At 38.4% G+C, this 24,800-nt stretch overlaps 1 protein-coding gene across 1 annotated transcript in view; it reads left to right on the forward strand.

The window, feature by feature from the left end:
- The window catches only part of sec63 (SEC63 homolog, protein translocation regulator), a 94,361-nt gene that overhangs the window by 19,264 nt on the left and 50,297 nt on the right, over positions 1 to 24,800 (forward strand). The window contains exons 2-3 of the mRNA XM_059982992.1: positions 14,084 to 14,183; positions 19,453 to 19,567. Of these exons, the coding sequence (XP_059838975.1) occupies positions 14,084 to 14,183; positions 19,453 to 19,567 (215 nt within the window). The remainder of the gene's footprint in view (positions 1 to 14,083; positions 14,184 to 19,452; positions 19,568 to 24,800) is intronic.

Below are 24,800 nucleotides of genomic sequence, written 5' to 3' on the forward strand. Positions count from 1 at the left end.
AGGTCTCTATTCATTGGGGCGTAGAAGGTTGAGGGGGGATTTGATCGTGGTATTTAAAATTTTGAGAGGGATAGATAGAGTTGACGTGAGAGTAGGGGAGATTCAAACGAGAGGACATGATTTGAGAGTTAGGGGGCAGAAGTTTAAGGGAAACACGAGGGGGTATTTCTTTACTCAGAGAGTGATAGCTGTGTGGAATGAGCTTCCTGTAGAAGTAGTAGAGGCCAGTTCAGTTGTGTCATTTAAGGTAAAATTGGATAGGTATATGGACAGGAAAGGAGTGGAGGTTTATGGACTGAGTGCGGGTAAGTGGGACTATGTGAGATTAAGAGTTCGGCACGGACTAGGAGGGTCGAGATGGCCTGTTTCCGTGCTGTGATTGTTATATGGTTATATTTATTCTCCATCCAGAACCACCTTTCTGGTTAGAGGATTGAGTTTGCATCTCTTAAGTATCTTGTATGTTTGTCTGTGATAGAGTTCAGCTTGGTTTCCATAATTTCATTTGTCGGGCTTACTGCCTGTGTTTCTGGTACTTTTAATATTTGATCCTTTCACTTCTTTTGCTACTTTTATTTCTTTTACCCCTTGCCTTTTTTTGCAATGTCATCTCTGAGTGCACTTCCATGGCTTTCCATTGTAGTCATTTTGGTGTGGCTTTTACATTTTAATACGGCCACTTCTGACAGCAATTATGTAACATTTGTGAGTTCCTGTACTAGTTGGCCATTCTTGATTGGGGTTCCTACAGCCATAAGAAATCTCTTTTGCCACCACAAGTTTCCAAAGTTGGTGAACAATTCTAAAAGTGTGTCAAGAATCTGTGTAGATAGTAGCTGATCTTCTGCCATCTCCCAGGTTTCAGTCAGAGCTTTCAGTTCTGCCTGCTATGCAGAGGTACCAGGAGCATGCTTCCTGATACCGCGACTTGAGTTTCAGAAAGAATGGACAAACCAGCCATTCAAATACCTCCCTCGACTGTTGAGCTATTGATGTACAGAATCAGCTTTGGATTTAAGAGGTTCTTCTTTGTAATCATTTGTATCTTAGAGGCATGTTATTATTTTTGCACAGTCATGGTAATAGATTTCAGCATATTCATTCCCAATCAATAAATCAACATACAGAGCTGTTTGGATTTTGCCCTATTAAGGCAAGGTCTGGAGGGAAGAGCTTAATCATTTCTTGAATTCAACAATACATAGATTACATCTAAAATTGCTTGTTGAAACTCTGACATAAGATCAGGATCTCCTGACATTTATGGGGCAGTGGATTGAACTTAAGGAGCTTGTTTCTGTTGTCCATCTCGTTTCAAATGTCAACAACTTCTAGCCCAAAGACCACTTTCACCACAAAGTTGACATTTTTGTTCAGACCAAGATTGGTTTAAAGCCATCCATAAATGTTGACTTCAGGGACCCTAGGTAGAGTCCTCTGTTAAGTTAATTTACTCCGGGTACTCCTGAGTAACTTAACCAAGCTGTCCTATAGTGTATGACGTATATAGAAGTATCCTCAATCTTTTTCTTGCAATTGATTACTTTCCTCTAATCAGTCTGCAATAGGGTTCGTTTTTCCAACCACCTCTTTATAGCATCCTAACCTCCTTGTATATTTTGTTTTATCATCATCTATGTTGTATTCAACTCCACAAGTCAACTGTCTTATTATCTGAGAAGACGCATAGTAGCTAGAATTTGGATGCCATCATGTGGGTCTATTTTGTACATATTCTTAATACATCAAAGTTCAGCCTATGTCTTAAACTTCCTTTGATAGGATGTGGAATTTCTTTGGACCATTTATGAATCTTTTCCAGTTGAGGTAGTTGATTTAAAAAAAATCTGTCTCCTTTCATCTTTAGTCCTGTGTGTCTTCAGTTCTTTGGTCTTTATTAGGGCAAGCTGCGACTTGGCTGCCAATCCTGTTGTTTCGTTATTGTTATTTTCACTTGAACCACTAAAGGTCGTGGTAGAGTCCAAGCCATACCATGCCCGCAATTCCTCGCAAAGTGGTGCTGCCTCAGAGGACTCTGCAATGTAGCTGGTGTTTCCCAAGGAGGATTGTCTCTGGTAAGATTGCCTACTTGAGGTCCCTGCTGGCTTTTCAAAGATTTCAAAGGTACTTTCACTGTCAGAGAAATGTATGCAATATACATCCTGAAATTCTTTATCTTTGCAAACATCCATGAATATAGAGACATGCCCTTAAGAATGAGTGACAGTTAAATGTTAGAAACACAAAGCCTCCCTCCAGCTTCCCCTCCCACACATAAGCATCAGCAAGGCAACAACCCCCTCCCCCACCAGCAAAAAGGCATCGTTGCCCCCTGCTGAGCACTCAAGCGTGCAGCAAAGCATCAATAAAGACTGACTTGCAGTACCCCAAAGACTACTTGTTTACCCAGCAATTCGACATACCATAAGATCTCTGTCTCTCTCCTCTCCCCCCCAAAAAAAAAGGTAAATAGAGGTTCACAGCAATAGGGGGGTCATAACAAACAACTTGCTGATTTGCGATGTTAAGTCTGTTGCGTTGCTTCTTCCAAGCTCTGTGCCCAAAGAACTTGGGTCTCTGGGCATGCAGTCGGCTTGCTGCTTTCAATCTTCACCAGTTTCCTGCAGTGGCACCAACTTTGAGTCGACCGGCCTCCGGAGCCGCGAAATCCCAGAACCTGGAAGGCACACTAGTCTTCCAGGCCGCGTCCTTGGCATATCGAATAGTGACCAGTCATGGTTCTGATACTGCATTAATTTACTTCAAAGCTCCATACAGTGCATTTTGATTTGATTGCACTGATCATGTTTTTTTAACTCTTCCTTTCCTTTTCCACATGTTCAGTTAACTTTTTTACTTGTTTCATTAACTCATATATATTCGACTCCCCAATGGAAAAATGTGTTTGTCTCTTTGACTGCAACAAGACATCTAAATTCCATCCAACTTTTTTCATTTCCCACAGGCATTCTCCGAATCTTATCCCATGCCTTCTGAATAGACTCAGCATTGGTGGTATATTTCATCTGGAATTTTTCATTAACCTTATCAAATTAAAGTATTTTATTCGGGGAAGAACTCAAACCCCACAGTCATCTGTTTGTATGTAATGAGATTCAGCTCCGCCTTTTACTGTAGTAGGTTTGACAGCTTTGACCATTGTCTTAGTTTAGTCTTGCATAATACTCAGTTTGTACGTATTTGTTATCACTTGGTTTTTCTCACTGGATTGCAATCTAAAGGTGGTATTTTTTTTAAGCAGTAGATTTCAATAGGAAAGTTTCTTGGGTACTTCACCAGTTAGCACAGATTTAATTTCAATGCAGATCTGACTTTCCAGAATAGCAAAGTACAACAGTTTTCTTTCACTCTTAAATTTTCAACAGATGGTGCATAAAGCAAGAACTGCATAATTTCTTGATTTGGAAAATAAGTAGGAAGATCTTGCCTCCTAATAAATATGCATGTTAAAACTTTCCAGTTTGTTTGGGACTCTTCCAAGTCCTCAAATTTTCAGTCATCCTGCTGACGACTCCAAAAATTGTTGTCTCCTGATGTTATTACAATCAGAAGTCAAGAATGAGGCATAAAACTTATTGCTTACAATTGTCTTTTATTAAGTGTTACAAGAATGAAGCGAGGGGAAAGGAAAAGAGAAAGAGTGACCTAGATGAGGAAGTAGAAGTCTGGGTTAGTAAGTTTGTTGATGACACAAAATTTGGGGGTATTGTGGATAGTCTGGAGCGGGGGTCGGCAACCTGCGGCTCCCGAGCCATTTGTGGCTCTTTCACCTCTGTGCTGCGGCTCCCTGTGGCTTTGGGAAATAATTGGTCAGTATTTAATTAAAATGTATTTTATGTTAGTTTGTTAGCTTTTGAAATGTAATTCTAAATTTGAAGATTATGGTGATCTTGTACAATCTAAGTGTGGCGACACATTTCCTGGCACATCCGAAACGGCTCACAATTAGCCAGCATTCCGGCTAAGGGAGATAGCCTACGGGGGTTTGTGAGTACGCGTCTTTTGCAGCATCTGCGTCCATGGGGGCTGGGTTGAGGGAGGCTTAAAAGCAAGGCTGTTTAGTTCGAATAAAGTTATTCGACTGCAGTTTACTGACTGCGTGAGCACACCGCTACAACGTGTTTTTATCGCTATTAATATACGTCACCACTGCCAATACCTGACACCCGCCAGTGCGCTATTTCTTTAATTTTTCGATCCAAGGTAAGCCAACTATGGAGAATTCTAAAAAAAGAAAAGTGACTGAAGAAAACAGAACGTTTAATGATACGTGGACAGATTCATTTGCTTTCACTGTTGACGAGACTGGTTTACCGGTATGCTTAATATGCAATGAGAAACTAGCAAACAACAAAAAGTCAAATGTCGCAAGGCATTTCCAGAATAAACACGCAGCCTTTGCTCAAAAATATCCGGATGGAGATGAGAGAAAAAAAGCCGTTTCGGAACTGATGCGGAAGGTTGATCTGAGCAAAAATCATTTCCAGAAATGGATGAAGTCTGGAAAATCAACGACGTACGCCAGTTATATTGCCGCTCAGGAAATAGTCAGGCACGGGAAGCAGTTTACAGATGGTGAATATATAAAAGAATCTTTCATTAAGATTTCAGAACATCTATTCACGGACTTTAAAAACAAGAGTGAAATTGTGCAGAAAATCAGGGATATGCCCCTCTCTGCAAAGACTGTCAAAGACAGAACCATAAAAATGGCAGAAGACATCACAAGACAGCAAATTAAAGACATCAATTCAGCTGTGGCCTACTCGATTGCCTGTGACGAGTCTAAAGACAAAGGTGATATTGAACAAATAGCGTTGTTCTGCCGGTATGTAAACTCTGCCGGGCCACAGGAAGAACTGATTGAGTTGATACCTCTAAAAGACCAAACACGGGGGGAGGACATCTGTGAGGCTGTCTTGAATTGTTTAAGAGCCAAAGGAATAAAGACCACCCATCTGGTGTCAGTAGCTACTGATGGGGCACCGAATATGACGGGAACGCACAAGGGATTTGTGGCTTTACTGCAGAAGTCGCTGGACAGAAAGCTGCTGACTTTTCACTGCATCTTGCACCAAGAGGCACTGTGCGCTCAAACATTTCCTCCGGAATGCACAGAAGTAATGGATGTTGTCATTCAGATTGTCAATAAAATAATGGCAAAAAGTTTAAATCACCGTCAATTCCGTTTGTTACTGGACGAGCTGGAAAGCGCATATTCTGATCTCCTGCTGCACAACAAAGTCCAGTGGCTGTCCAAAGGGGAGGTGCTGAAACGCTTTGTCGCGTGTCTGGAAGAAGTGAGAACTTTCCTGGGCAGCAAAGGGCTCACCTTTCCTGAGCTGGAACAGCCAGAGTGGCTGGAAAAGCTACACTTCATGGTAGACATGACAGCGCACCTGAACACGCTGAACACAGCTCTTCGGGGAAAGGACGTACAGCCCTGCACATGTTGGAGGATGTCTTGGTATTCGAGCGCAAGTTGACAGTGCTTGCCAGAGATTTACAGAAAGGCACTTTGTCTCACTTCCCCAATTTGAGAGAGTTCAAACAAGGTCACGACATGATAATTTCGGAGTATTTACATTCTGCAATCATCGCAATGCAAACATTGTTTGGGAAACGCTTCTGTGAGTTCAGAGAGGAAAAAAACACATTATCCTTCCCGGTCACTCCCTTAAGCATCGATCCTTCCCTACTGAATACGACTGCATTGGCAGGTGTGAGTCAACCTGATCTTGAGATGGAACTGGCTGACATAGCCGACAAAGACATATGGGTGTCCAAGTTTAGACGCTTGACAGCAGACCTTGAAGATGTTGCCCGTCAGAAGGCCGTTCTTGCTCAGAATCACAAATGGAGTGATATTGAAAACCTTCCAAAACCGGACAAACTTGTGTTCGAAACATGGAATGCTATGCCCGACATTTATGTAAACATGAAAAAGTATGAGCTTGGAGTCCTGTCGATCTTTGGATCCACATATGTATGTGAGCAGGTGTTCTCCAACATGAACTTTATTAAAAACAAACATTGCGCACGCCTCACAGATGACAGCTTGCGATCCTGTGTAAAGATGAAGGTGACGTCATACAGCCCTGATGTGCAGACGCTGTGCGCTGAGGTCCAGGAGCAGAAATCCCATTAACCAAGTATGATAAATATTTTAATTGCCTATTATTTTATGTATATTCATATGTTTTCATTGTTCAGTGAAATAGTCCTTTCATTTTTCAGGTTGACAGCTGGCTGACGTTATTTTTGGTTTGCTGCTGGCGGCAAATTTAAGTTTGGCGTTTTTCATAAATACAAGAAGGACTCAAATAGACGTTGAGTATTTTACTTAAAAGTAACCTTCAACCCAACGTCTTTTTTTCGGAGTTCAAAATGTTTTTGTTGCATGCAGAAATGTAATTTCGTTTTCTCTGCAGGAGTTCATCAATTTCATAAATGCAACACATTATAGTTTGTTTATACATAGCATAAAGGCAAAACAAAACGTTGTATGCAGTGTTATTTCATTTTAAATGTCAAACGGGTTTTGCGGCTCCCAGTGTTTTCTTTTCTGTGGGAAACGGGTCCAAGTGGCTCTTTCAGTGGTAAAGGTTGCTGACCCCTGGTCTGGAGGGTTGTTAGAGATTACAGTACAACAATAGGATGCAGAACTGGGCTGAGAAGTGGCAGATGGAGTTCAACCCAGGTTAAGTGTGAAGTGGTTCATTTTGATAGGTCAAATATGAAGACAGAATATAATATTAATGGTAAGACTCTTGACACTGTGGAGGATCAGTGAGATTTTGTGGTTTTTGTCCTTAGGACATTCAAAGCTGCTCCACAGGTTGACAGTATTGTTAAGAAGGCATATCATGTGTTGGCCTTCATCAACTGTGGAGTTGAGTTCAAGAGCTGTGAGGTAATGTTACAGCTATTTAAGCCCATAGTTAGACCCCACTTGGAGTACTGTTTTTGGTTCTGGTCACCTCACTTCAGGAAAGATGTGGATACTATAGAAGAATTACAGAGGAGAATAAACAAGGATGTTGCCTGGATTGGAGAGCATGCCTTATGAGAATTGGTTGAGTGAACTTGGTCTTTTCTCTTTGGAGGATGAGAGGTGACCTGATAGAGGTGTATAAGATGATGAGAGGCATTGATCATATGGATATCCATAGGCCCTTTCCCAGGGCTGAATTGGCTAATACGAGAGGGCATAGTTTTAAGGTATTTGTAAGTAGATGCAAGGGAAATGTCAGAGGTAAGTTTTTCAGAGTGGTGGGTGCGTGGAATGCACTGCAAACAATGGTGGTAGAGGCAGATACAGTAGGGTCTTTAAGAGACTCTTAGGTAGGTACATGGAACTTAGAAAATTTGAGGGCAATTCCAGGCAGCTCCTAGAATAGGTTACCTGGTTGGCACAATATTGTGAGCTGAAGGGCCTGCAGTATGCTGTAGATTTCAATGTTCTAAATAAAAGGCTAAGATCCTAGTGCTGGGGGAGGGGGGAAACAAAAGACGAAAGAGCAAAGAGCACAAACTAGTGTGATTTGGTCCTCTTGTGCCAGTTTTCTGATAACATACACATTCCATTCATATTCCATTGCTTAAATGAACCATTGAGGTAGCCGCAATTCAAGAAATATGAATATGAATATGAATATTGAAAGTAGGAAGTTTCCAGAAAGATGCAAGGGCAACTGCAACCACTGAAAAACATTCGGAACGCCTACATATATAGTTATAAAGTACAAAACAAGCTTACGAAAATTAAACTACAAGGAAAATAATTATACAGTCCAATCCAACAGCAGTTAAATGTTCGCCTTATTACACTTGTGTTCTTGAATGCCGTTTGAATTCCCCTTGCAATAAGCACTGATTGAAAATCAAGGGTGCAGGGGTTCCTTATTTGCTGAAAATTAGATAGCTGTCAGACAATAAGATTAGGAGCAGAATTGGGCCATTTGGCCCATCAAATCTGCTCTGCCACTTCATCATGGCTGATCCATTTTCCCCTCAGCCCAAATCTCCTGCCTCCCCCCCCCCCCCATATCCCTTCATGCCCTGACCAATCAACAATCTGTGAACATCTGTCTTAAATATACATAAAAATTTGGCCTCCACAGCTGCCTGTGGCAAAAAAATTTTGCAGATTCACCACTCTGGCTAAAGAAATTCCTCCTCATTTCAGTTGTAAAAGGACACCCCTCTGTCTCGAGACTGTATCCTCTGGTCATAGGCACTCCCACCATAGGAAAAATCCCCTCCACATCCACTGTATCAAGGCCTTTCACCATTCAATAGGCTTCAATTAGGTCACCCCTCATTTTTCTGAACAGTGAATACAGGTCCAGAGCCATCAAATGCTCTTTATATAACAAGCTGTTTAATCCTGGAATCATTTTCGTGAACCTTCTTTGAAGCCTCTGAATTTCAGCACATCCCATAAGGGGCCCAAAACTGCTCATAATACTCCAAGTGAGGCCTCACCAGTGCTCTATAAAGTCTTATTATTACAATCTTGCTTTTATGTTCTAGTCCTCTTGAAATTAATGCTAACATCACATTTGCCTTCCTCGCCACAGACTCAACCTGCAAATTTACCTTTGAGGATTCCTGCACAAGGATTCCCAAGTCCCAAGTCAGGTTTTTGTATTTTCTCTCCATTTAGAAAATAGTCAACCCTTTCATTTTTTTTCTACCTAAATGCATGACCATACTCTTCCTGACACTGTATTCCACCTGCCACTTCTTTACCCATTTTCGTAATCTGTTTTAAGTCCTTCTGTAGGCTCTCTATTTCCTCAAAAATACCTGCCCCTCCACCTATCTTCATATATCTACAAACTTTGCAACAAAGACATCAATTCTGTCATCCAGTGATTGACATATAATATAAAAAGAATTAGTCTCAACCCCACTAGTCACCAGCAGCCAACCAGAAAAAGCTCCCTTTGTTCCCACTCTTTGCCAATCAGCTACTGCTTTATCCATGTGAGAATATTTCCTGTAATACCATGGGCTCATAACTTATTAACTTATTATGTGGCACCTTGTCAATGGCCTTCTCAAAATCCAAGTTTGCAGCATTAACTGATTCTCGTTTGACTATCCTGCTTGTTATTTCTAAAAAGAATTATAACAGATTTGTCAGGCAAGATTTTGCCTTGAGGAAACCAATGTGCCTCCAATGTGGCCTATATGCCTCCAAGTACCCCAAAACTATATCCTCAGCGATCAACTCTCAACATCTTCCCAACCACTGAGGTCAGACTAATAGGCCTACAATTTGCTTTTCTTCTGCCTCCCTCCCTTCTTGAAAAGTGGACTGACATGTGCAATTTTCCAGTCTTCTAGAACCATTCCAGAATCTAGTGATTCTTGGAGGATCAGTAATGCTTCCACAATCTCTTCAGCCACTTCTTCCCAGAACCCTGGAGTATACACCATCTAATCGGTCCATAGATGTGCTTCAGAATTAAATGTTGTAGTTTTACCCCCACAATGGCAGATCCTGTATCAAGAGAATAATGAAAGATTTTCTGTTTTGTTTATGGAAGCTGTGAAATCTTTTCTATGATATAATAGACTTTGAAGATTAATTTTCAGTGAAAAGTGTGTACAAAGGCGCAAGTCTTTTTTCAGGTTGTCATTCCTAGGATATAGATGCTAGTGGCATTTCACCAATTATGTTTTTCCATTGATAGGATCATGCTATGGTGAATTTTGGAGCAGCTACAGTCCAAGCTAATGTATTCATCTGAAGAGGAGTTATACCATACAAAAGGGGTTCCCAACCTTGTGTTCTTGGTTAATGGTTGCGGTACATAGCATAATGAAGGTTGGGAACCTCTGCTTAACTTTCTGATATGTTTCAATTTGAAACCAGATATAATTGCAGTAGTATTCTCATTTAAGAAAAATATTTACAGTTGAGTCGGGTTGAATTATTTTATTTTCTATTTATTCTCATAAAGTGGCTTACTTTGAGAAAGTATAAAAATGGTTAATAGTCCCATCTCATTCTTTTATTAAATTGTTGGGGAAAATTCTGGGTTGTTTTAACATAAGTGATTGAAAGTATTGGAAGAGTGAAATGGCTGAGCTGCCGATATCTTGCATAGAGATCACTTTTGGCTTTGACTGCAAATGGGTAATTAGCGCTAATATGAAGAAAATCTTTGAAATGTTGGAATTAATGTGTATGGAAAAATGTTAAATTTATTTTTTGTAAAGTCATCTTAGATGTTTCATGTTGTTGATCACGTTATCATTAAGGATGCAAAATTGAATGAACTTGATATTTTCACAATAGCCATTTGGAGAGTGCTATTTTACCAATTTATGACACAGAAGGGAATACAGCTAAAACTAATTCACAGAGGAAACTTTAATGATTTGCTTAAAGAAACAAAACATTGCCATTCCAGTTTATGACTATGAAAGTTATGTTACAGGACTTTCCTTTAGCAGGTCCTGTGATGTTTTAAACTTAACTATTGGTTTGTTGCATAGTTTTCCACTTGCAGATTTTGGAATGCAAGTGTGTAATGAAAACAACAACCTGTATGTACTCTTCAAAGTTTACCTTTTATTTGTATCAGCATTGATGCAGTGGTAGTATCAGTGCCTCCTCTGGAGATAGTTGTGGCCTGAAGCTTTGTTCCAGAGATGTGAACACATAATCAGTATCATAAGCAGTATGAGGGCCACTTGGGACCAGGATTTCATCTACAAACTTAACTGTGCAATTAAACAAAACTAATACCATTTGTAAATAAGCATTAGAAGTTTCCTTGGCAATATTTATCCCTCATCCAACATCCCTTCTTTAAAAAATGTGTGGCTTGTCTTTACAGCCAGCTCTGTGTACTTCTGAAAAATGGTAAATATTGTAAGGATCTGGATATCTGTTATGGGAAATGCAACAAAAATAGAATTTTTATTTAAAAATAGAAGCATTAATATCTAGTATGAGCTTAATAGCTATTCCAGAAACACTTGTGTGTTATACCAGTGAGCCATGAGATACATCTTTGCACATGATTCACAAGAAGCTATCCTTAGGCATTCCAATGTACAGCTTCAAGAAAAAAATTGTGAACCCTTTGCAATCATGGTTTTCTGCATTAATTACTCATAAAATGTCTGATCTTCATCTGCCACAATAAATAGATAAACAATCAGCCTAAACTAATAACATACAAACAATTGTACTTCTTGTCAAATCTGAGTACACAAATTAAATAATCGCAGTCTAGGTTCAAAGAAGTATGTGAACCTCTGGGGTGATGCCTTCTACAAAAAGCCATTTGGAGTCAGGTGTTCCAGTCAATAAGATGAGACTGGAGGTGTGGGTTGTAGTGATGCCCTGCCCTATAGCATCTCCAAAGACCTGAGTGCTCATTAGCCTTTAGTAAGAGAAATTGCCTACGAATAGAGGAAATTCCGTACTATTGCCACTCTCCCTATAGGAGTGGGTGTCCTGTGAAGATCACATCAAGAGCACAACATACAATGGTGAAGGAGGTGAAAATGAACCCAAGGGTAATAACGAAAGACTTGTAGAAATCTCTAGAACTTGCTAAAATTGTCTGTTCATATGTCCACTATAAGAACAATATGTGGCGACCCACTTCCTAGCACGCGCGAACCGGCTCATGATTAGCCAGCGTGCGGGCACAAAGGCCAGGTCCGCAACGAAGGGTGAAAAGCCTGGGGGGGGGTTTGTGAGTACGTGTCTCTTGGAGCATCCGCGCCCGGGGAGGGCGGGATGAGGCACGGGCGCTTGAAGAGACACGTACTCACAAACCCCCCAGGCTTTTCACCCTTTGTTGCGGACCTGGCCTTTGTGCCCGCACGCTGGCTAATCATGAGCCGGTTCGCGTGTGCTAGGAAGTGGGTCGCCACAAAAACACTGAATAAGAATGGTGTTCATGGAAGGATGCCACAGAGGAAGCCACTGCTCACCACAAAAAAACCCAATGCTGCATGTTTCTAGTTTGCAAAAGAGCACCCAGATGTTCCACAACGCCTCTGAGGGTGTTCTGTGGATAAATGAAATAATAGTTGAACTTTTTGCCAGAAATGCACACTATGTTTGGAGGAAAAAGGTCACTGCAGACCAACACCAAAACCTCATTCCCGCTGTGAAGCACGGTGGAAGGAGCATTATGGTTTGGGACTGGTTTGCTGCCTCAGGGCCTGGACAGCTTGCAGTGGATGAGGGAACAAAGAATTCAAAATTGTATCAAGACATTTTACAGGAGAATGTCAGGGTAGAGGTCTGTCACCTGAAGCTCAATAGAAGTTGGGTGAGGCTTCAAGACGGTGGTACGAAATACAAGAGTAAATCAACAACAGAATGGTTTGAAAGGAAGAAAATTTGGATTTTCTAATGGCTGAGTCAGAGTTCAGACCTTAACCCAATTGAGATGCTGTGGCATGACCTGAAGAAAGCTGTTCATGCAAGATTTCCCAGAAACATTGACGAAGCGAAACAGTTTTATATGGAGGAGGAGTCTAAATTTCCTCCTCAATTTGTGTAAATCTGATCAGCAGCCACAGGAAATGTTTGGTGGAAGTTATTACTGCTAAAAGAGGTTCTACCAGTTTTTAAATACAAGGGCTCATGTACTTTTTCCAGCCTGGACCGTGAATGATTAAGCGATATGTTCAATAAACATGTGTCACAAAGGTTGGGGGTGTTGTGGATAGTGTGGAGGACTGTCAGAGGTTACAGCGGGACATTGATAGGATGCAAAGCTGGGCTCAGAAGTGACAGATGGAGTTCAACCTAGATTAATGTGAGGTGGTTTTTTTTTGGTAGGTCAAATATGATGGCAGAGTATAGTATTAATAGTAAGACTCTTGGCAGTGTGGAAAATCAGAGGGATCTTGGGGTCCAAGTCCATAGGGCACTCAAAGCAGTTGCGCAGGTTGACTCTGTGGATAAGAAGGCATACAGTGCATTGGCCTTCATCAATCACGTTATTGAGTTTAAAAGCTGAGAGGTTATGTTGTGGCTATGTAGGACCCTGGTCAGACCCCTCTTGGAGTACTGTGCTCAGTTTTGGTCACCTTACTTCAGGAAGGATGTGGAAACTATAGAAAGGGTGCAGATGAGATTTACAAGGATATTGCCTGGATTGGGGAGCATGCCTTATGAGAATAGCTTGAGTGAACTCAGCCTTTTTTCCTTGGAGTGACAGAGGATGAGAGGTGACCTGGTAGAGGTGTATAAGATGATGACAGGCATTGGTCGTGTGGATAATCAGAGGCTTTTTCCCAGGGTTAAAATGGCTAGCATGAGAGGGCACAATTTTAAGGTGCTTGGAGGTAGGTACAGAGGAGATGTCGGGGTAAGTTTTTTTTACACAGAGTGCGTGGAATAGGCTGCCAGCAATGGGGATGGTGGTGGAGACGGATAGGGTCTTTTAAGAGACTCCTGGACAGGTACATGGAACGCAGAAAAGTAAAGGGCTATGGGTAACCCTAGGTTAATTTCTAAGGTAAGGACATGTGCAGCATGGCTTTGTGGGCTGAAGGGCCTGTATTGTGCTGTAGGTTTTCTGTGTTTCTACAAAAGCACAGTTGTTTGTGTATTATTAATTCAGGCAGATTGTGTTTGTCTATTATTGTGACCATATTTTGAATAATTCAGAAAACTAGTTGAGGCTTCACTAACATTTTCTTGCAACTGTATAGGAATTAAGTGTAAAAATTAATCTTGAAGCCTTAAATACCCATGGTTGGGCAGATATAAATGTTGATTTGATTTATCCTCTCTTGCTGTAGATCTTGGATATTTTGAACATGAAGGATATAAAAATCTTTAGTATTTAAAATAAGTGAACAGTGCAGATGGGATGAATTATTCTTATTTAAAATCAAGAAAGCTTAAGAGGCAAAGAAGAACATTTGATATTTTCCAGATTAAATATTCCATAATAAACTTTGGGACTCTGCCTATTTGCTACACTATTTGAAGAGTTGAGATTTGAAGAGAGAGAGCTATTTCTTATGTGTATGTTTAATCAAATCTTTCATCTTTGCATTTAAACAGAGGAACGCAGGATAAAAACATTAGGAAAAGTACATAGAAGATGCTTATGGTACCAGTTACGGTCAGGAAAATCAAGTCACAGTTCAGTACCCACATTGAAGTGAGTATTTCTTTTCAGTTCTTCATAAAAATAAAATCAGCGGTTGTTTATATTAATTACTTAACCTTTCTCTGACTCAAAGTTGTCCAGTGACAACAATTAGTCAAATTTGGAGCAGTGGGGTGAATATTTTTTGTTTCAACCAGAGGTCCACTGCACAGCATCACTTTGCTCAGAAAATAAATCAACTTAAAAAATAAAGAAACTTGACTATACAATAAAAGGGTCACAATTTAACTATGAAAATGCATTGTGCACACCGACAAAGAAAATCAATTTGGACCACTTATTAGCAGTGAGGCTACCTGTTTGATTCACATACATATATCGACCAGTATTTGGTATGAGCATAGTCACACATACATCTTAAAGGTAGTATTTAAATTATAAGCATTTCATAAGTACAGTAAACAAAACTGCAGTTAAAGAATTTTGCTATGTAAAATTATGTAGCTCCAGACTGAATTTAGAAAGATTAAATACGTTAAAACTTCTAATGATCATTTGTGTGGCTGTATAAGTACATTGGAATATTTGGATCCTTCAACGATTGTGATTTTCCAGAATAGTGATCTAAACGCAAGGTAGTCAAAGCAAACATGTCTTTTTTAAAAAAAAATATTACAATTGTATGGATTTCTGGAAGAGATGGGGAAAGAAATGCGTAAAAGAAGTGGTAAATATAAAAGTTCAAGGAAGCAACAAGTTTACAAGCCAGTGATGAAAGCTTACGATTTGAGATTAGCTGCATTTTTGAACGTTCTGCAGTATTTGCAAAACACACTTTGGAGGATCTAATTTTCCTAATCAAGTCTTGTTGCAGCTACAGAATGCAAAATGGACGGGGATTGGTATAATGTTAGGAGGACTCACTAGAAGTTGTAAATCAATTAGATGTTTCATTTAGTGCTATCTACAAACACCATGTTTCATCATGAAAACTGCTTTTACAATATGTGAAAAGTGTTTATTGTGCCCTTACTAATTTATTGGCTAATGATAGTTGGCATAGCTAATATTAATTACTTGAATATTTAGCTACATTCTTTCATTCATTTCATGAAGGCTTCATCAAAGCCAGAATTTATTGCCCATTCAAAATCGTATGATGCTTGGAGTGAGTAACCACCTTGAGCTCGCCAGTGAGGTTTGATACAGATCTGGGCCTATTTAGAGGATATCAAGGAGTTAAGCCTATGGCTGTGAATTTAGAGACTAGGTTGGTCTGGATTTCTTTTACCAATTAATCTGAACGATGCACCTTAAAAACATTTCAGCAGTTCTGTCATTATTGCTGAACCTATTTTTTGGAGGTGTGAGCGATTTAATAGGTATTAGGGAAATTCTGGCAGCTTTGTTTGACAGCAATCTTCACTGAGATTAGATTGTTAACGTGTTCTTATGGAACAGATATACAATAGACTATTTTCTGTTTGCTGCCAATCAAGATGCATTATTCTGACTGACAATCAATTTATGTGAGGTTGAAAAAGGCCAAATGGTGCTGCTCTTAGCATTTCCCTTGGAGTTGTATAATGAAGATTGTTGGCATTTCAGGAATAAATCTATTGTACAATTTGTGCATCAGTTGTTTTGCTCTTGACTTGGTGAGAGATGATTGAGGAGAACCTTTGTTATGACCTGCATTGAAGCACATAACAGGGATACAAATCTGCAGTCAGAGTTATCTTTATTTAAAATGGTCATGATTGTGTCAACGTCCTTCTCGTCAAGTGCAGATAATCAGTTTGTTCAGTGGTGCACATGAGGAGAAGAAGCTTGTACTCAACGTCTGTAAAAAAAAAACAAACATTTATCAACCAGACTTTATCTCACACTAACGGTTCATTGCAATACTCTACATGGACCACTAGGGGAGCCAACTATCACCAAAGGTTAAAATTTATCATTGCTATCAGTATGTAGCTTTCTGCTTCTGAGGGAAGATCAATCCTTAACTTTTATCTACCAAGCAGTGATCCATTTTCTGTATGCTTCTATATGCCCAGCAGGCAGTTCAAGCAACTGGAGAAATATCACCAACCTTCCACAAAATTCTCCAAGTTTGCTGGCAGGATAAGTAAACAAATATCAGTGCTGTCTTCTATCCTAGCATTGCCAACATTGGTGCTCAATGAGCAATGTTGAGGTTAAGGTATTTAAATCTTATCCTCTTAGTAAGAACGGTGGCAAAATAGTTGATGCTTCTGCCATCTTTGTTATTTGTGAATTTAGCTGGTTTCTCAGTGTTTCCTTTTATCTGTATTATGGTGATTTTTTTTCTTTTGCCCTTGTAAACATCTAATTCCTTATTTGTTTTTTATATTCAAGCAATTTTACCTTTCTAAACTTGTTTCTCTTTTTGTTACTGAATCATGCTGTGTCCATAACTAGCCATGAGGCTTTAATTTTAATGGAATCTACTGAATTTGAACCATATTGCCCTTTAAAAGATGCCCATAATGTTTCTGTTCTTTTCAAGTTTTCACCCAGTTTATCTTTAGTTTTGTAATATTTCGTAACAATTTGTTCTTAGAAAATTCTAATTTAATCATGGTGTTCAAAAGCAATCTGGTTAAATATTTGGATGGCATACAAAAAAAAATGCCAGTGTGTTTACCCAAGCATAGAGTTAGCATGGATTTGATGGTCCAAATACTTTCTTTTATATGGTAACCTTTGATTCTGATTTACTGAATGAAAAAGTTGTCCTGTACACAATGAAAGCATTCTATTCCATTTTCTCCATTCAATATTTACCCTGTTTAATTTCCAGTGATTACTTCACCTGCTGCTTACCTTGTAGTTTTGTTACCAAACCTTTCTCCTTTCCTCTTCCACCAATTACTGGTTTCTGTTCTATCCTATTAGTTTATCCACTCAATTCCATTTCAATAACAACAAAAATTTTCCATTATGTTTGCAAATCATATAACTACAGCAGCCTCTCTTGTCCTAGTGAGCATGATATAAGCTACAATGCTTAGTTTTAGTTTTTTTCACTAGTGATCTTTCCCTCATCTCTGATTACAGATTGTTTCCAGCTCATTCCCTCTTGAATACTGATTGTTGCTGTGCCAACAATAACCACGTGTAACTCTCCTGTTGTAGCAAAAATATCCAAATGGATTTCATGAAAATCATCAAACAAAAGATTGATGCAAACACATACAAGGAAACTTGAGGGTAATAATCAAAATCCAATCAAACAGTTGTTTTGTGAGTAACTCAAAATGAGAGAATGAAATTAATTTCAGGGAGAGAATTCTGGAACTTTGTGCAGTGGAAGCTAATAGCACTGATGGTGCAGAGATTAAATTACACCCAAGTATTACTATTGAAGAGTGTGAAATTTCATTACAGATATTGTGGATGGTAGTACGGTTGAAAAAAATTTATATGATGGGAAGAGTGAAACCATGAGTATTTTCAAAACATGGATAAAAGTCTTTAAGTTGGTAGTGCTCAACTTGATATGTCGACAATAATCCTCCTCTCATTTTCTTTTCCAGTCCCTTTATTGTTCATTCTTTTGGTTTTAATTTTCCTTCCGAGGATGGCTTTGGTCCAAGCCAGGTGTTGCATGAACCCCGAACACAGCAGCTTCCCCTGATAGTGGTTATTGGTGCAGTGTCCATTGAGAGAGAATCTTCCTTTCCACAATACTTATCAGTCATGTTTTGACTTAGTTTGCCCCATGCTAATTTGCATTTTAGTCAGATAAGTTGTAAATTATTAGCAATAAGGTCCTGCTTTACGGAATTATGCTCATTCGGTAAGAGTGCATCAATAAATTCTTTAATATTTCTTGTCATTGGTTCACTACAGCTGGACCTTCCCCTCTTAAGATTCCTTTCCTGCTAGTTTGTGGTGGCCCTTATTTTGGCAATATACCTTTGGGACACTCAATTCTGACTGCATGAATATGATCCAATTCTAGAACTCTGCAGTATCAGCTTCTTTTGCTCTCTCTAGATGTGTTCCTTTTCCAGTTTTCATTCTGGGAAAGAAATTTCCCAGGGTTAGGCTTCAGATTAAAGCAACTTTTTCTTGCTGTCTTCCTACACCAATTTATTTTTCATTCTAGGTCTTTCATCAAAAGATCCATTTCATAAGGCATACGTAAGAGTAAATGAAAGGCTGAGAGTAACTGTGTGATGTATCCTGTTTACTGTGATTTTACCTAAATACATCTTGTGCTGCATTGGTTCTAAGATATAAAAACTGGAAAAATCACTGATGTGCATTAATTTCTAAGTGCCTTTGTTCTGTCAGAAGAGAAACTGGACTAATAAGTACTGTTAATTTGAAATTACTTATTTGAAACTATTGGACAATTTAACTTTTGTGTGATGAAATTGTTTTTGAATTATGTGAGCATTATAGTGAAGATGGAGGAAATTTTGCCCATTAAGCCTGTTAAATGAGATGGTTATAAATCTCATCTGCTTGTTTGAGAGGATATTAAGTCTTTACAATCTTAAGATTCATAAAAACTTTTTTTAAAAAAAACAAGGATAAGTATTAGATCCAATTGCTATTTAATACGATCATGGCCGATATAACTGACAGGCTTGACTTCATTTTCTTGCCTAATTCATATACGTCCTTGATTTCTCTAGTTTGAAGTTGTCTGTTATGTTTTGACTATATTCAGTGATTTCATGTGCATTGACAGATGTTCACAGACTTCAGGAGAGATTGCTCCTCATCTCCTCACTCTTGAGTAAGATGTCCCTATTGCTGGAATTCCCAAGGAGATATCCTCATAGTATCAACCTTTCAAACCCCCCTCTGAACTATATATTTCACCTTTTTACCTGTAGACATTATAGACAATCTTCTTGCTCTAACTGGAACACACTGCCTGAGGAGACAGTGGAGGAAGAGATCCTTACAATATTTAAGAAACATCAGGATGAGTCCTTGAATCACCTGGGCAACCATAATAATTGAATAGAAGGCTAATGACCAAATGCTGGAAGATGGGATTAGTATTGATGGATACTTGATGGATGGCATAGACATGGTGACCTAAGAGTCTGCTTGTGTGCTGTATGGCTCCAGATAACCCCCCGCAGTAACAAGTAGAATCAAGCCACAACGATGGTTGAAGTGAAGAGCCCAGCAGTATCAAATGGGCAGCAAGAGTTGAAATGTGAATGCTAACGAAGTCATCTGTGTTTGAATCAAGAGCTTTATTAATGGCTTTTTAAAATATTTGAATTTAATGTCTGCAAATACCAAAACTTTATTTTCTCTTTAACAGAAAAATTGGACTGGTTTCTGGATGGATATTACTTTGCTGTCTTTTATACAAAGTCTCTATAATAGAGAACAGAGAAAAAGAATACAACCCTTATGAGGTGCTTGGGGTAGATCCTGTAAGTAACCATAACTACCATGATTTCAGTCCAGCAACAGTTATGTTTTTATACAGAACTGATTCTTGAGACTTTGGCAAAAGCATGTCCTACAAAGGAAAGTGCTAATTCAGTTGAAAATGAATAACATTTTCTTATTTAAAATAATCAGGGTTGATCATATGAGGGTCTTGTGCACAATTTTTCATATGTTTGTTTTTAATTTTATAAATTATATTATTATGATAGCCCAGTACCTCAGACAAGAGATTATTATTTGTTTGATAAAAGAAGTGTGAAAAAAATCATTTATAATGTATAATATATATGCCAGATGAAAGAGTAGAGTGAAAAACCTCTTTAAAACTAAAAGTGGTGAATTTTCAACAATATTTACTCTTATTTTGTGGTTGCTCAAAATGTGTCCCAAGTTTTTGTCAACACTGTCGGATATTAATAAAAAAGCAATAACACCAGGCAACCACATGGTCAACTATATTCCTGAGGACCCCCTTTCCACCCTTCACACCTGCTAAGTGCAACAAGGTCAAACAAGCTTCTGTAAGTTTGCTATTATTGCAATTTTTACAAATTTATTGATGTTGCTACTGTCACAACCATGACGTGTCAACACTCTTTTGTATAGAAAGAATTATTTTGAATTATGACATAAATTTATGCTTTTTAAGCAGAGACCAGAGGCAGCTAGCAATAGAGAGAGAACAAAATGGCTCATGCATATCATGTAAAAAAAAAATTGTGTTTTTGTCACCACCATCAGATGTCGACACTGTCAGGTTTTCTGTCTGACGGAGGTGACACATAGTTTGATGGTGTTGACAAAAACATCCAATCATCCTCAGTGGAGGCTTGAATATAATTTATGATCGCAATAAATAGTAGAATGGCTTGTAATGTTTCATTAACCTCTTTATTTGTAATATACATAATTTTCTCATTTCTTCCACACACAGGCCTATAATATTTCCTTACTATATGTATCCCCAATGACTAAAACCATAAATGAATTTAGTTGCATCATTTCATAATCATTTTATAAAATTTCATCAAAATAATTAAATTCATAGTAATTTTGCACAATTTCATAGTAATTCCATTAAATTCTGACCCTTTATGTATTTTAGGAAGTTATGGCTAGGCAGCAGCTTTCAGTGGAGGAGTGAAGGAGAAGAAACAGGGAATACCAAAAGAAAAATATATAGTGAGCCAGAGTTAGAGGAGGAATACCTGAGAAAGGAAAAGCAAAGATGGAAGAAGAAAGTAAAGGATGGGAAGATGAAAACCATCAGTGATTTGAATGAAAGGGAAAAGAGGAGTAAGAGAAAGGTGTGGAAATGTAGTAAGCAAGAGTCAAGAGAGCGTAAGAGAAAGGGCCCAGAAACTCCCCCAGATAGTCCATGGGATCAGACTATACAGGAGCCAGCTTGCAGTAGGCAGTTTACAGCAGGGGAAAGGCAAAGAGATGAAAACTTTGAAAAATAAAACTCAAGAGATAATAAAATATAGGAACAAACTGAAGTGTTGGCAACGAGAGCAAACTAGAAATAAAAAAACACAAGAATCACCAAGAAAAAAAAAACAGCAGATGCTACAGGGAAGCAAAATCTTCCATGAGATGGTTGGGAGAAGCCTTTGCAGTTCTCAGCTCTATCATATTGCTGAAGGTGACATGTAGACATATCCACTCCTTTCTCAACCACTAAAACCTGTACCAGCAACGAGGAAAATCCATCAGGTCATACCTTAGAGAAACAGCATCCATTGCAGATCAGTGTCATGTTTCTGCAGTGAGCCGCTGATGTGCCAGTGTTTCAGCCCAACAACATTTTAGTTGACTGAAATTGTATATGCCAGGGTGCAGGCTGAGGAGAATGGTGGCCATACCACAATGGGAAAGATCAGAGGGCCTTTGTCAATGCTGATGGAGGAAATGGAGCAGGAACCCCAGCATGGTCCTGATGGGACTGCGACAGATATATCTGCTGGTGTCATTAATTGCAGAGATTGGCTTGCAGTCATTTATGACCAAAGTTGGTGGTTAGCAAAGGCTGTCACTGTGGGTACTCATCATCAAGATGTTCCAGGTGGAGTTTTTCCACCCTCAGGTGGAAAGGATGTGTGCTTCGTAACAGTTGAAGATATTCTGGTCAAACTGATGGAGCCATCATCACTGGGTCATGCAAGCAGGATGGGGGAAATCTACCACCTGTCTGCTGAAGTCATGGACTTCATAGAGGAGGAGCATATGAATCGTCTACTTCCTGATAAAGCTGACTGAACGTTTTCGAAGATTTTCAAGCCCAGAAATGGATGGAATTTTTTTTTTTTTAAAAGTTCCTGGTTTGTTTTCGGATATTTATGCTTTAATATTGCAGTTGTACTGTTGTTTTTATTGTGTTGTTTACTGTTGCTGTTAATATTTACAGAAGGGTAAAGTGTACATGACAAATTGTTATTTGTTGTACCAAATTGTTAAATAAAGTTGATAAGCAAGGAAGCATTGACTTGAGCGGTGAAAAAGTTAGAATTGTTTGTTGTAATTTGGCCACTGCCACCACTGTTAGGTCTCAGTCACCACCGTCAGATGAAACTTCCTTTGTTTTAAATTAATATGCTTACAATCTGTTCCCCTGAAACAGTTGATTTATTAAAGTAATTGTCTCTTTAAAATTAAAAATGTTTTTATGTCCAAAATTGTTATTTTGTATATTTAATGCTAATGATAAAAGTTGCATGATGTGAGTTTTTAAAGGAGTACACGTGAAATAATATTAAAAAATGAACAAAAGTGAATATTCAACATTTAACAAATATGTGTACCTATGGTGTAGACACAATGATTTAAAAGGTCTAAATCTATGTAAGACTAAATAAATAGGAATAATTAGCTTTTTATTGTGTCTGACTGTGTTGACAAAAACTTAAGTAATGACAGGAAAAACACATTTTATGAAAAAGTTACAAAATCAGGAGGTTGCACCAAAATATTGCTTGATTGCTGAGACCTTGTTCTATAAACATAGTTTAGATTTCTTAACATTTAAAAATATTCTTTTCAAAATTAAAACCTGTTTTATCCAAATTCTCAAGAATCAGTGGTTTTACTTGAACGTACTGTGCCCCTCAATTCCAGTTCTGTATTCTTGCTTCATTCTGTGATTGATCTATGTTTATTCATTGAGGATTGTGAGGGCAGCTTTGATTCAGGATTCTCTTTCTACATAATGGGTACTCCATCTCAGGCTCCTTAGACTGGTAGAACATGCCAGGATGCCTTAATGGAATTGCATAAACCCTCATTTATCACTGCCCATGTTTTTTTAGTGGGAATTATATACACTTCCCTTTTGATAATGGTACCAATATGAAGTTATCTTTCAAAATGGGGTAATAATTGTTCATTAACAAATGTGAAGACAATGATATTTTGTAATCTAAGATTTCAGCAGGTCTTCTGAGGTTAAAGTTGAACAAATCATGGTTGCAGGTTCCACTGTTAAGTTTTGCTTTTGCATTTCGAGATAAATGCTTCAAGTCCTCTATATTTAGGTCTACAATTAGTATCAACTGCTCTAATTTGTACATCTAATCATTTGCTGAATGAAAATACATGAAAGTATACATCCTTGAAATTAAAAATTTTCAAATTGGTAGGCAGTCTAAAGGGCTGTAGCAGAATGTGAGAAAGTGGTTTTGGTTTTAGTATCATTTCAGTACTTGGTATTAATTTACATGGCACTCCATTGAGCACAATGGGAAGATTGACCAAATTTGGTTTAGGATCAAGTACTCTATATTTTAGTGCTGAACATTCAAGCACTAAATTAAAATTCTCTCAGTGAACTAGAAACTGTCTCTAAAATATTTATTTTGGATTTAACATTGGGTTTTAATTGGTAGTATGAAACATTAGCAGGAGCAGGAAATCCAGCCCATTCCACTATTTGTAAAAATTATGGCTGAGAAACATTGCTGCTGTTTCTCAGTGCACTCATTGATGCCCAGTGTAGTCAAAGTGTAACAGACAAATTTAAATAGGTAAATCATTTTAGAAAACCTCTTAACAATCTTTTTATAAAGACAATTAAAAAAAAAATCATTTTATTTGTGGTGGTTATAGAATCAAAAGTGCAGCACTGCATGCTAACATAATTTTGAGTGTAACATTTTGGGCATATGTGCCATAGATTTGCCATCCCTGGCTTACACTTTTACTGTCAAACTGTGATCCTAAGTCCTGGACTTTGTTAATCCTGCTTTCATCTAACATGTTATGCTCTTGAACAATTTTATAAGATTCAGAGAAATCTTTCATTCTGTTAAACTCTGGAGAATGCAGTCTGGGTGTTTAATCTTTCATGTGGTCACCAATGTAATGAATCTACCTTTTTCAAATGCATTTGTTATTTGGCATTAATAGGAAAGGTGTACATAATACTCCATTTGTTCTGTCAGCAAAGCTTTGTGCAGTTGCAATCAGAGTTCTTAATTATGTAATCAAACCGTCTGGTTATAAAGGATAGTTCTGTTTGTATTTGTAATTGTTTGCTGCGTTTGCATGTAAGCCTTCAGAGACTTGGATGCATACACAAATCTCTGAACGTCAGTATTCAATCTCTTGCCATATTCAGAAAAGCAGAATTTGTGTTAAAATGCTCTAAAATGGACGACGTCATTGTTTTCCCCCCACAGTGTATTGCATCTTTGCAGATCTCACCCACTTACTCAGTTTGTATATATCCCTTTGGAGTCTCTTTGCATCCTGCCATTTACTCACAATCTGGCTAATGCTAGAAAACCTGTCTACTCAGCCAGATCTTTGGCATAGACTATAAATAGCTGGGGCACAAGCACTGATCCCTATGTTACCCCACAAGTCACAGCCAGATAGCATGAGAAGGATCTTTTTTAATCTTGTTTATAGTTTTTTTGAATGGTAACCAATCTTCTATCCATGTTAGTATATAAATGCGAATGGCATGTTCTCCTACCATATTGGCCAACCTCCTGTGTGGGACATTACTAAAAACCTTCCCAAAATCCAAGTGTACCACAATCATTTGTTCCTTATTTATTCTACAAGTCAGATAATCAAGAACTGCAGTAGATTAGTCACATATGGTTTTTTAAAATCTATTTTGACCTTGCACATTCCTATATTTTGAGGAGTACTATTACATCTTATAGATTCCGAATTTTCTATAACACTGAGAGCCTAATAGCTCAGTGGTTA

This window comes from Hypanus sabinus, chromosome 10 (genome assembly GCF_030144855.1).
Source record: "Hypanus sabinus isolate sHypSab1 chromosome 10, sHypSab1.hap1, whole genome shotgun sequence".
Taxonomy (NCBI): Eukaryota; Metazoa; Chordata; class Chondrichthyes; order Myliobatiformes; family Dasyatidae; genus Hypanus; species Hypanus sabinus.